The 11,792-nt window shown below is 41.7% G+C and overlaps 1 protein-coding gene across 1 annotated transcript in view; it reads left to right on the forward strand.

Moving 5' to 3' along the window:
- Positions 1 to 11,792, forward strand: part of thsd7aa (thrombospondin, type I, domain containing 7Aa) — a 237,267-nt gene that overhangs the window by 175,555 nt on the left and 49,920 nt on the right. Inside the window, exons 12-13 of the mRNA XM_061982352.2 lie at positions 6,410 to 6,604; positions 6,671 to 6,937. Coding sequence (XP_061838336.2) covers positions 6,410 to 6,604; positions 6,671 to 6,937 — 462 coding nt within the window. The remainder of the gene's footprint in view (positions 1 to 6,409; positions 6,605 to 6,670; positions 6,938 to 11,792) is intronic.

Here is an 11,792-nt window from a genome sequence, read left to right on the forward strand (position 1 = left end):
ATTAATTACTAGTTTCTATGTAACTGTTTTTATATTGTTTTACTTTCTTTTTTATTCAAGAAAATGTTTTTAATTTATTTATCTTATTTTATTTTATTGATTTTTAAAAAAAGTACCTTATCTTCACCATACCTAGTTGTCCAAATTAGGCATAATAATGTGTTAATTCCACGACTGCATATATCGGTTGATATCGGTATCGGTAATTAAAGAGTTGGACAATATCGGGATATCGGCAAAAAGCCATTATCGGACATCCCTATTGAAAATTATGACGTCGTATCACTTACCGTATTTTCTGCACCATAAGGCGCCCTGGGTTATAAGCCGCGCCTTCAATGAACGGCATATTTCAAAACTTTGTCCACCTATAAGCCGCCCCGTGTTGTAAGCCGCATCTAACTGCGCTAAAGGAATGTCAAAAAAACAGTCAGATAGGTCAGTCAAACTTTAATAATATATTAAAAACCAGCGTGATGTGGGCGCGCATGGAGTCGTATATCAACATGGACGGAGCTGCGTGAAAAAAGCCACCCGGCCTCTTCGCGTAAACTTACCTTAACCACTCCCTCATCTTTTCTTCATCCATCCATCCCTTCGAGTTAGCTTTTATGATGACGCCGGCTGGAAAGGTCTCTTTTGGCAAGGTCTCCCTTTTGAATATCACCATGGGTGGAAGTTTCTGGCCATTAGCATGGCAAGCTAGAACCACAGTGAAGGATGACTTCTCATTCCCTGTGGTGCGAATATTCACCGTACGTGCTCCCGTTGTATCCACAGTGCGGTTCACAGGAATATCAAAAGTCAGTGGAACCTCGTCCATGTTGATAATGTTCTCTGGCCGGATCTTTTTTTCAGCTATCTTGTTTTTACAATATGCACGGAAAGTAGCCAGCTTTTCTTGAAAGTCTTTAGGCAGTTGCTGTGAAATAGTAGTCCGTGTGCGGATGGAGAGATTGCGTCTTTTCATGAACCGGAAACCTGTCGCTTAGTAGGAGCCATTTTGTGGTCTTTACAGATGTAAACACACAAAGGAAATGAAACGTACGGTGATATCCGCGCGCTTTTTCTTCTTCTACGCGGGCGGGTGGTTGCTTACAGTAGAAGAAGAAGCGCTTCCTGTTCTATGGGGGCGGGTGCTTACCTTGGCGGTTGCTTGCGTAGAAGAAGAAGCACTTCCTCTTCTACGGGGAAAAAAGATGGCGGCTGTTTACCGTAGTTGCGAGACCGAAACTTTATGAAAATGAATCTTAATATTAATCCATATATAAAGCGCACCGGGTTATAAGCCGCACTGTCAGCTAATAGTGCGGAAAATACGGTAAGTGTGTAGTACAACTCTGGCAACTCAGCTTACAGTTGTTGTTTTTTTTATCGTTAAATCTACAGAATTTTTTCGCATTGTAATTACTCATAATTATATCAGTGATTGTACATAATCTGTGTTTAATGACTTCAATTCAGAATTGATTCTCGATTCAAAATCTATACTTTTTTTATTTGACATTTGGGGCCAGTTTTATAATTAACTACATTCCTCCATAAAAAAAGATAAACATCTCTGACAGATTTCTATATTACTTAAAAGAAAATTGCCTTTAAAAAAAAAAATAATAATAATAATAATTTCACCCAGACATTTACTAAAGTGGCTGGACAAGACAGATGTTTAAGAAAATAAATAAATAAATAAATAAATAATACTAAATAAAAAAATAAAATAAATAATAATAATAAAAATAAAATAAAATTAAAGCTGCAAGCAGCGTTGGTCGGGCCCGCGTATTTGGCAGGTGCTAGTCCTAAGTGTCCCAATACTTTTGTCTACTTTTAGTCTGAAGTGTCCCAAGACTTTTGTCTAGTGTACCTACCTTGTCTGCATTGTGTGGGCATGTTGATGCTTCCTGCTTTTAAGCAGCCATCTTAAAAGAGCAGCAGCACAGCAGCATCAGCGCAGCGGCTCTTTGAAGGGTCATAAAATCAAAACCGGAGCCGGTATTAAAACTCTTTCGATAACTTTTAATCAGAAGGGTTCAATCTCTCTCCTGTGTTAGTTTGAAGCCGAAACAACAAACACGCTCAAAGGAGATAATGTTTGAAGAAAGGTGACCGGTTTTTACAAAAATGTTGTTTAGAAGGGGGAATAGCAAACTTCCTGTTGATTATTGCTGGGGGTTGTCAATTTATGAAATATAGGTCTAAGTGAGACCTACATAGAAGTTTTTGTTTCATCTCTCTCCGACCTTCCCAGTGGGAGTTACAGGCAGTTTTGTCAGATTTTTCATCCGAGGAGCAGTTTTTTGTGCGTTTTATTAAAAAATTGCTGTAGAGCACAATTTTTAGAAATGGAGTTAGGTTTTTTCATTAGATCACAGTTTTAGCCAGTCCTTATGTGTGTTGAAGCATGTTAAGGGGGTCAAATTACAGCTCAAAGAGGCAAAAGTGACTGTTTTTAGTACTTTTTTGTCTTGAAGGGGGAATAGCCAACTTCCTGTTGATTTTAGCCCGAGAATGTACCATTATGAAAGTTAGGTCTAAGTCAGACCTACATACAGGTTTTTGTTTCATGTCTCTCCGATCTTCCTAGTGGGAGATATAGGCAGTCTAGTTTATTTTTTTCCTAGGGGGCGCTAGAGCGCAAATTTGAGTTTTGGGGTTCGGTTTTTTTTTAAAAAAAGGCAATTTTCGCAGGTCCTAATGTGTGGGTCAAATATGGTGAGTTTTGAAGCATGTTAAGTGGGTCAAATTACAGTTTGGTGTGGGTGCGGAAGAATAAGAAAGAAGAATAATAAAACCTTAGAATAACAATAGGTCCTTATGTCCCATTGCATAAGGACTCCCTTCGGGAGTCCTTTTGCAATGGGCCATTGCGGGCCCTAATAAAAATTAAAGCTGCAAGCAGCATTGGTCGGGCCCGCGTATTTGGCAGGTGCTAGTCCTAAGTGTCCCAATACTTTTGTTCAGTTTTCGTCATAAGTGTCCCAATACTTTTGTCTACTTTTAGTCCGAATTGTCCCAATACTTTTGTTTAGTGTACCTACCTTGTCTGCATTGTGTGGGCACGCTGGTGCTTCCTGCTTTTAAGCAGCCTTCTTGAAAAAAACAGCAGCATCAGCGCAGCGGCTCTTTGAAGGGTCATAAAATCAAAACCGGAGCCGGTATTAAAACTCTTTCGATAAATTTTAATCAAAAGGGTTCAATCTCTCTCCTGTGTTAGTTTGAAGCCGAAACAACAAACACGCTCAAAGGAGATAATGTTTGAAGAAAGGTGACCGGTTTTTACAAAAATGTTGTGTTGAAGGGGGAATAGCAAGCTTCTTGTAGATTTTTGCTGGGGGTTGTCAATTTATGAAATGTAGGTCTAAGTGAGACCTACGGAGAGGATTTTGTTTCATGTCTCTCCGACCTTCCCAGTGGGAGTTGCAGGCAGTTTTGTCATTTTTTTCTCCCGAGGAGCAGTTTTTTCTCCGTTTTATTCAAAAATTGCTCTAGAGCGCAATTTTTAAATTTGGGGTTAGGTTTTTTTATTAGATCACAATATTGGGCCAGTCCTGATGTGTGCGTTCAGTTTGGTGAGTTTTGAAGCGTGTTAAAGGGGTCAAATTACAGCTCAAAGAGGCAAAAGTGACTGTTTTTAGTACTTTTTTGTCTTGAAGGGGGAATTGCCAACTTCCTGTTGATTTCTGCCCGATGATATACAATTATGAAAACTAGGTCTAAGTCAGACCTACATAGAGGTTTTTGTTTCATGTTTCTCCGATATTCCTAGTGGGAGATATAGGCAGTCTAGTTACTATTTTTTTCCCCTAGGGAGCGCTAGAGCGCAATTTTGAGTTTTGGGGTTCGGTTTTTTTATTAAAAGACAATTTTCGCAGGTCCTGATGGGTGGGTAAAATATGGTGAGTTTTGAAGCATGTTAAGTGGGTCAAATTAGTGCGCAAAGAGGCGGCGGAAGAATAATAATAAAGAAAGAATAAAACCTTACAAATTCAATAGGTCCTTATGTCCCATTGCATAAGGACTCCCTGTGGGAGTCCTTATGCAATGGGCCATGCGGGCCCTAAATATATAAATATGTGTATATGTGTGCGTGTGTATATATATATATATATGTATATGTATATGTGTGTGTGTGTGTGTGTATATCATACTTGCCAACCCTCCCGGATTTTCCGGGAGACTCCCGAAATTCAGCGCCTCTCCCGAAAACCTGCCAGGACAAATTTTCTCCCGAAAATCTCCCGAAATTCAGGCACACAATATAAACAGCGTACCTGCCCAATGACGTTATAACTGTAGAATGATCGAGGGCGAGTTCTTGGTTTCTTATGTGGGTTTATTGTTAGGCAGTTTCATTAACGTCCTCCCAGCGCGGCAACAACACACAACAACAGCAGTCACGTTTTTTGTCTACCGTAAAGCAGTTCGTCTGCCGTAAACAGCAATGTTGTGACACTCTTAAACAGGACGATACTGCCATCTAGTGCATTTGATGAAAGCACTTTTGTGCGTGCCACACAGCAATGCATCATCAGAGAGGGCGTTCAGCATGGTTAGAAAAATAGTGACAAATAGAACAAGGATGGACAATTCAACCCTTAACTCAACAATGAGTAGATGAGTGTTATGTGTGTGTATATGTGTAAATAAATGAACACTGAAATTCAAGTATTTATTTTATATATATATATATATATATATATATATATATATATATATATATATATATATATATATATATGTGTGTGTATGTATGTATGTGTGGGAAAAAAATCACAAGACTATTTCATCTCTACAGGCCTGTTTCATGAGGGGGGGTTCCCTCAATCATCAGGAGATTTTAATGGGAGCATTCGCATACCATGGTTTATATAGGGCACAGAGTGGGTGGGTACAGGCTGGCGTAGGGGCGTGGTGATTGGCTCATGTGTTACCTAGGAGGTGTTTCCGTCTGTGGCGGCATGCTGTTACAATTTCGCTGCGCTTGTTGAGGGATGACAGGTCTGGACGGTAAATAATAAACAGTTTCTCTCTCAAGCATAGGTTGCATCTTTTATTACCACTATTGTAAGGTGTGCTGGATGCAAGAATTTGCCATGTTATTGAATATTCAACATTATTGTCTTTGAGGTCCCAAATGTGTTTGCTGAGTTCTGTGGTATTCCGCAGGTTTTGGTTCCTGAAAGAAGCCTTGTGATTGTTCCATCTGGTTTTGAATTCTCCCTCGGTTAATCCTACATATGTGTCGGATGTGTTAATGTCCTTGCGTGTTACCTTAGATTGGTAGACAACTGATGTTTGTTAGCACCCCCCGTTGAGAGGGCAATCAGGTTTCTTTCGACAGTTACAGCCTTTGTTGGTTTTGGAGTCGCTCTGTCCGGGGGCCGACGGCTCATTTGCAATTGTTTTGTTGTGGTTTGAGATGATTTGTCGTATATTGTTCATGCAGCTGTAGCTCAATTTAATGTTGTTTTATATATATATATATATATATATATATATATATATATATATATATATATATGAAATACTTGACTTGGTGAATCCTAGCTGTAAATATACTCCTCCCCTCTTATCCCCGCCCCCCACCCCCCACCTCCCGAAATTGAAGGTCTCAAGGTTGGCAAGTATGGTGTATATATGTGTGTGTGTGTGTATATACGTGTATGTGTGTGTATATATATGTGTGTATATGTATATGTATATGTATGTGTATATATGTGTATGTATGTATATATGCATGTGTTTATGTATGTGTTTATTTATTTATTCTTTTAAATCGAATTTATATATTTTTTTAATCAATTCGGAATCTCATCCTCTGGATGATTTTCACTTCACAGGTGTGCTTGAAGCTCATGGAGAGAATGCCGAGAGTGTGCAAAGCAGTAATCAGAGCAAAGGGTGGCTATTTTGAAGAAAGTAGAATATAAAACATGTTTTCAGTTATTTCACCTGTTTTTTTTTTGTTCAGTACATAACTCCACGTGTGTACGTAAGACTACACACTCTTTCACAGGCAGGCAAAAAGGTCACAAAACAAGAAAGTAAAAGAAACCTATTGTTTTATTTTGAAAGCGTTGGCGCTCCAAGTACCGGCATAGTGACGATTACTGAAATACAGTAGCATAATAGGCCCAAGCGTTCATTAAAAACAAGGCAGAGGTTTTATTTAACAGGTCTATTTAATATGTAACATTACACACAGTTTGAACAGTCACACTGTGTTCGGATCTGGGAAAATACAAGAGAGTACTTGAATCAAGTAGCACTAGATGCAGCTCCACGTACCACCAAACTATGTTGTTTAGTTTTCTGCATGGAATGAATCCTGCACTTCAGGACTGACTCTTGGCATCCTTTTCCCGGCGAGAAAACTCAAGTGAAGTCCTCTCTCCCGACTCCGCAGCTGTTTCCTGCCGCAAGCGAGCGGGCGGACAGGCAGATGTCGAAGCTTGCCTGAAGTTTTCCAGCTCCATGCCACCTCTCACCCAGCCCTGCCAGGTGCCGTGCCAGGAGGACTGCCAACTGAGCAGCTGGTCCAAGTTCTCCCCCTGCACGGCCGACTGCGTGGGCGTCAGGGTGCGCAAACGCCTTCTCATGGGTGAGTTCCTCAGGCGTGGCGGTGACTGTCGGATTGGCGGCCAGAACGTTTTCGTGGTTTGTGCAGGTAAGAGCAAAAAGCGCGAGCTGTGCAAGAACCACCAGGCGTACCCGCTGAGCGAGACCCAGTACTGCCCCTGCAACAAATACAACGCCCAGCCGGTGGGCAACTGGTCCGACTGCATCCTGGCGGAAGGCGGCCGCACCGAAGGACCAGTGGGCACCAAGGTCCAGGGCGATACCAAGGAGTGCGGTCAGGGGTATCGATACCAGGCCATGGCGTGCTACGACCAGGATAACCGTATCGTGGAGACGTCACGCTGCAACAGTCATGGTGAGGTGGACTCTTTAAAAGGTGACATCGCGGCATGGTCTAGAAGCTTCCAATGTAGAGAGTGCAGACTCAAACTGCATCCTTGGACCTTCTGCCATGACGGGAACCAATCACAGGTCACTGACCCTACACCAGGCCGACCAATCACCTGCAAGAACTGCTGTCAGCTCCTTCAATGAAAGTAAACACGAGCCAGTAAGAGTAGCGTTACTTTTAGAGTAATATAAAAGTAAAAAGTAGTCATCCAAATATTTACCTAAGAGTCAATCTTCAGTGACAAAACTACTCAAGTATTCTCAGGACTTTTAATTGATCGTAACTAGACTGGTTTGGTTTGTTATTGAAGATGTTTGGTCTCTCATCCGAGTAGACTTCATTAATTCATGCTCACAGGCTTAGATTGGTCACATCTAGTCCCAGACTTAGATTGGTTAGGTCTAGTCTCAGACTTAGATTGGTCAGATCTAGTCCCAGACTTGGATGTTCAGATCTAGTCTCAGACTTAGATTGGTCACATCTAGTCTCACACTTAGATTGGTCAGACAAAGTCTCAGATTTAGATTGGTCAGATCTAGTTTCAGACTTAGATTGATCAGATCTGGTCTAAGACTTACATTGGTCAGATCTAATTCCGTGCTTAGATTGGTCAGATCTAGTCTTAGACTTAGATTGGTCACATCTAGTCTCAGATTTAGATTGGTCGCATCCAGTCTCAGACTTAGATTGGTCATATAAAGTCTCAGACTTAGATTGGTCATATAAAGTCTCAGACTTAGATTGGTCAGATCTAGTCTTAGACTTAGATTGGTCAGATCTAGTCTCAGACTTGGATTGGTCAGATCTAGTCTCAGACTTAGATTGCTCAAATAAAGTCTCAAAAAGATTGGTCAGTACTAGTCCCAGACTTAGATTGGTCAGATCTATTCTTAGACTTAGATTGGTCACATCTAGTCTCAGATTTAGATTGGTCGCATCCAGTCTCAGACTTAGATTGGTCATATAAAGTCTCAGACATAGATTGGTCATATAAAGTCTCAGACTTAGATTGGTCAGATCTAGTCTCAGACTTAGATTGGCCAGATCTAGTCTCAGACTTAGATTGGTCAGATCTAGTCTCAGACTTAGATTGGTCAGATCTAGTCTCAGACTTGGATTGGTCAGATCTAGTCTCAGACTTAGATTGCTCAGATAAAGTCTCAAACAGATTGGTCAGTACTAGTCCCAGACTTAGATTGGTCAGATCTAGTTTCAGACTTAGATTGATCAGATCTGGTCTAAGACTTACATTGGTCAGATCTAGTTCCGTGCTTAGATTGGTCAGATCTAGTCTTAGACTTAGATTGGTCACATCTAGTCTTAGACTTAGATTGGTCACATCTAGTCTCAGATTTAGATTGGTCGCATCCAGTCTCAGACTTAGGTTGGTCATATAAAGTCTCAGACTTAGATTGGTCATATAAAGTCTCAGACTTAGATTGGTCAGATCTAGTCTCAGACTTAGATTGGTCAGATAAAGTCTCATACTTAGATTGGTCATATAAAGTCTCAGACTTAGATTGGTCAGATATAGTCTTAGACTTAGATTGGTCAGATCTAGTCTCAGACTTAGATTGCTCAGATAAAGTCTCAAACATAGATTGGTCAGTACTAGTCCCAGACTTAAATTGGTCAGATGTAGTCTCCGACTTTGATTGGTCAGATGTATTTTCTGACTTAGATTGGTCACATCTAGTCTTAGACTTAGATTGGTCAGATCTCATCTCAGACTTAGATTGGTCAGATCTAGTCTTAGTTTGTTCAGATAAAGTCTCAAACTTAAATTGGTCAGATGTAGTCTCCGACTTGGATTGGTCCGATCTCGTCTCAGACTTGGATTGGTCCGATCTCGTCTCGGGCTTAGATTGGTCAGATCTCATCTCAGACTTAGATTGGTCAGATCTAGTCTTAGTTTGTTCAGATAAAGTCTCAAACTTAAATTGGTCAGATGTAGTCTCTGACTTTGATTGGTCAGATGTAGTCTCCGACTTGGATTGGTCCGATCTCGTCTCAGACTTGGATTGGTTCGATCTCGTCTCGGGCTTAGATTGGTCAGATCTCATCTCAGACTTAGATTGGTCAGATCTAGTCTTAGTTTGTTCAGATAAAGTCTCAAACTTAAATTGGTCAGATGTAGTCTCTGACTTTGATTGGTCAGATGTAGTCTCCGACTTGGATTGGTCCGATCTCGTCTCAGACTTGGATTGGTCCGATCTCGTCTCGGGCTTAGATTGGTCAGATCTCATCTCAGACTTAGATTGGTCAGATCTAGACTTAGTTTGTTCAGATAAAGTCTCAAACTTAAATTGGTCAGATGTAGTCTCTGACTTTGATTGGTCAGATGTAGTCTCCGACTTGGTTTGGTCCGATCTCGTCTCAGACTTGGATTGGTCCGATCTCGTCTCGGGCTTAGATTGGTCAGATCTCATCTCAGACTTAGATTGGTCAGATCTAGTCTTAGTTTGTTCAGATAAAGTCTCAAACTTAAATTGGTCAGATGTAGTCTCTGATTTTGATTGGTCAGATGTAGTCTCCGACTTGGATTGGTCCGATCTCGTCTCAGACTTGGATTGGTCCGATCTCGTCTCGGGCTTAGATTGGTCAGATCTCATCTCAGACTTAGATTGGTCAGATCTAGTCTTAGTTTGTTCAGATAAAGTCTCAAACTTAAATTGGTCAGATGTAGTCTCTGACTTTGATTGGTCAGATGTAGTCTCCGACTTGGATTGGTCCGATCTCGTCTCAGACTTGGATTGGTCCGATCTCGTCTCGGGTTTAGATTGGTCAGATCTCATCTCAGACTTAGATTGGTCAGATCTAGTCTTAGTTTGTTCAGATAAAGTCTCAAACTTAAATTGGTCAGATGTAGTCTCTGACTTTGATTGGTCAGATGTAGTCTCCGACTTGGATTGGTCCGATCTCGTCTCAGACTTGGATTGGTCCGATCTCGTCTCGGGCTTAGATTGGTCAGATCTCATCTCAGACTTAGATTGGTCAGATCTAGTCTTAGTTTGTTCAGATAAAGTCTCAAACTTAAATTGGTCAGATGTAGTCTCTGACTTTGATTGGTCAGATGTAGTCTCCGACTTGGATTGGTCCGATCTCGTCTCAGACTTGGATTGGTCCGATCTCGTCTCGGGCTTAGATTGGTCAGATCTCATCTCAGACTTAGATTGGTCAGATCTAGTCTTAGTTTGTTCAGATAAGGTCTCAAACTTAAATTGGTCAGATGTAGTCTCTGACTTTGATTGGTCAGATGTAGTCTCCGACTTGGATTGGTCCGATGTCGTCTCAGACTTGGATTGGTCCGATCTCGTCTCGGGCTTAGATTGGTCAGATCTCATCTCAGACTTAGATTGGTCAGATCTAGTCTTAGTTTGTTCAGATAAAGTCTCAAACTTAAATTGGTCAGATGTAGTCTCTGACTTTGATTGGTCGGATGTAGTCTCCGACTTGGATTGGTCCGATCTCGTCTCAGACTTGGATTGGTCCGATCTCGTCTCGGGCTTAGATTGGTCAGATCTCATCTCAGACTTAGATTGGTCAGATCGAGTCTTAGTTTGTTCAGATAAAGTCTCAAACTTAAATTGGTCAGATGTAGTCTCTGACTTTGATTGGTCAGATGTAGTCTCCGACTTGGATTGGTCCGATCTCGTCTCAGACTTGGATTGGTCCGATCTCGTCTCGGGCTTAGATTGGTCAGATCTCATCTCAGACTTTGATTGGTCAGATCTAGTTTCAGACTTAGATTGATCAGATCTGGTCTAAGACTTACATTGGTCAGATCTCATCTCAGACTTAGATTGGTCAGATCTAGTCTTAGTTTGTTCAGATAAAGTCTCAAACTTAAATTGGTCAGATGTAGTCTCTGACTTTGATTGGTCAGATGTGCGGCGTGGCGTAGTGGGTGGAGCGGCCGTGCCGGAAGCCTGAGGGTTGCGGGTTCGCTCCCCGCCTCTTACCATCCAAAAAAATCGCTGCCGTTGTGTCCTTGGGCGGGACACTTCACCCTTTGCCCCCGGTGCCACTCACACCGGTGAATTGAATGATGAATGATAGGTGGTGGTCGGAGGGGCCGTTGGCGCAAATTGCAGCCACGCTTCCGTCAGTCTACCCCAGGGCAGCTGTGGCTATGAAAGTAGCTTACCACCACCAGGTGTGAATGAATGATGGGTTCTACATGTAAAGCGACTTTGGGTACTTAGAAAAGCGCTATATAAATCCCAGGTATTATTATTATTATTATGTAGTCTCCGACTTGGATTGGTCCGATCTCGTCTCAGACTTGGATTGGTCCGATCTCGTCTCAGACTTGGATTGGTTCGATCTCGTCTCGGGCTTAGATTGGTCAGATCTCATCTCAGACTTAGATTGGTCAGATCTAGTCTTAGTTTGTTCATATAAAGTCTCAAACTTAAATTGGTCAGATGTAGTCTCTGACTTGGATTGGTCCGATCTCGTCTCAGACTTGGATTGGTCCGATCTCGTCTCGGGCTTAGATTGGTCCGATCTCGTCTCGGGTTTAGATTGGTCCGATCTCGTCTCGGGCTTAGATTGGTCCGATCTAGTCTTAGTTTGTTCAGATAAAGTCTCAAACTTAAATTGGTCAGATGTAGTCTCCGACTTGGATTGGTCCGATCTCGTCTCAGACTTGGATTGGTCCGATCTCGTCTCGGGCTTAGATTGGTCAGATCTCATCTCAGACTTAGATTGGTCAGATCGAGTCTTAGTTTGTTCAGATAAAGTCTCAAACTTAAATTGGTCAGATGTAGTCTCCGACTTGGATTGGTCCGATCTCGTCTCAGACTTGGATTGGTCC

This window comes from Nerophis lumbriciformis, linkage group LG21, assembly GCF_033978685.3.
Source record: "Nerophis lumbriciformis linkage group LG21, RoL_Nlum_v2.1, whole genome shotgun sequence".
Taxonomy (NCBI): Eukaryota; Metazoa; Chordata; class Actinopteri; order Syngnathiformes; family Syngnathidae; genus Nerophis; species Nerophis lumbriciformis.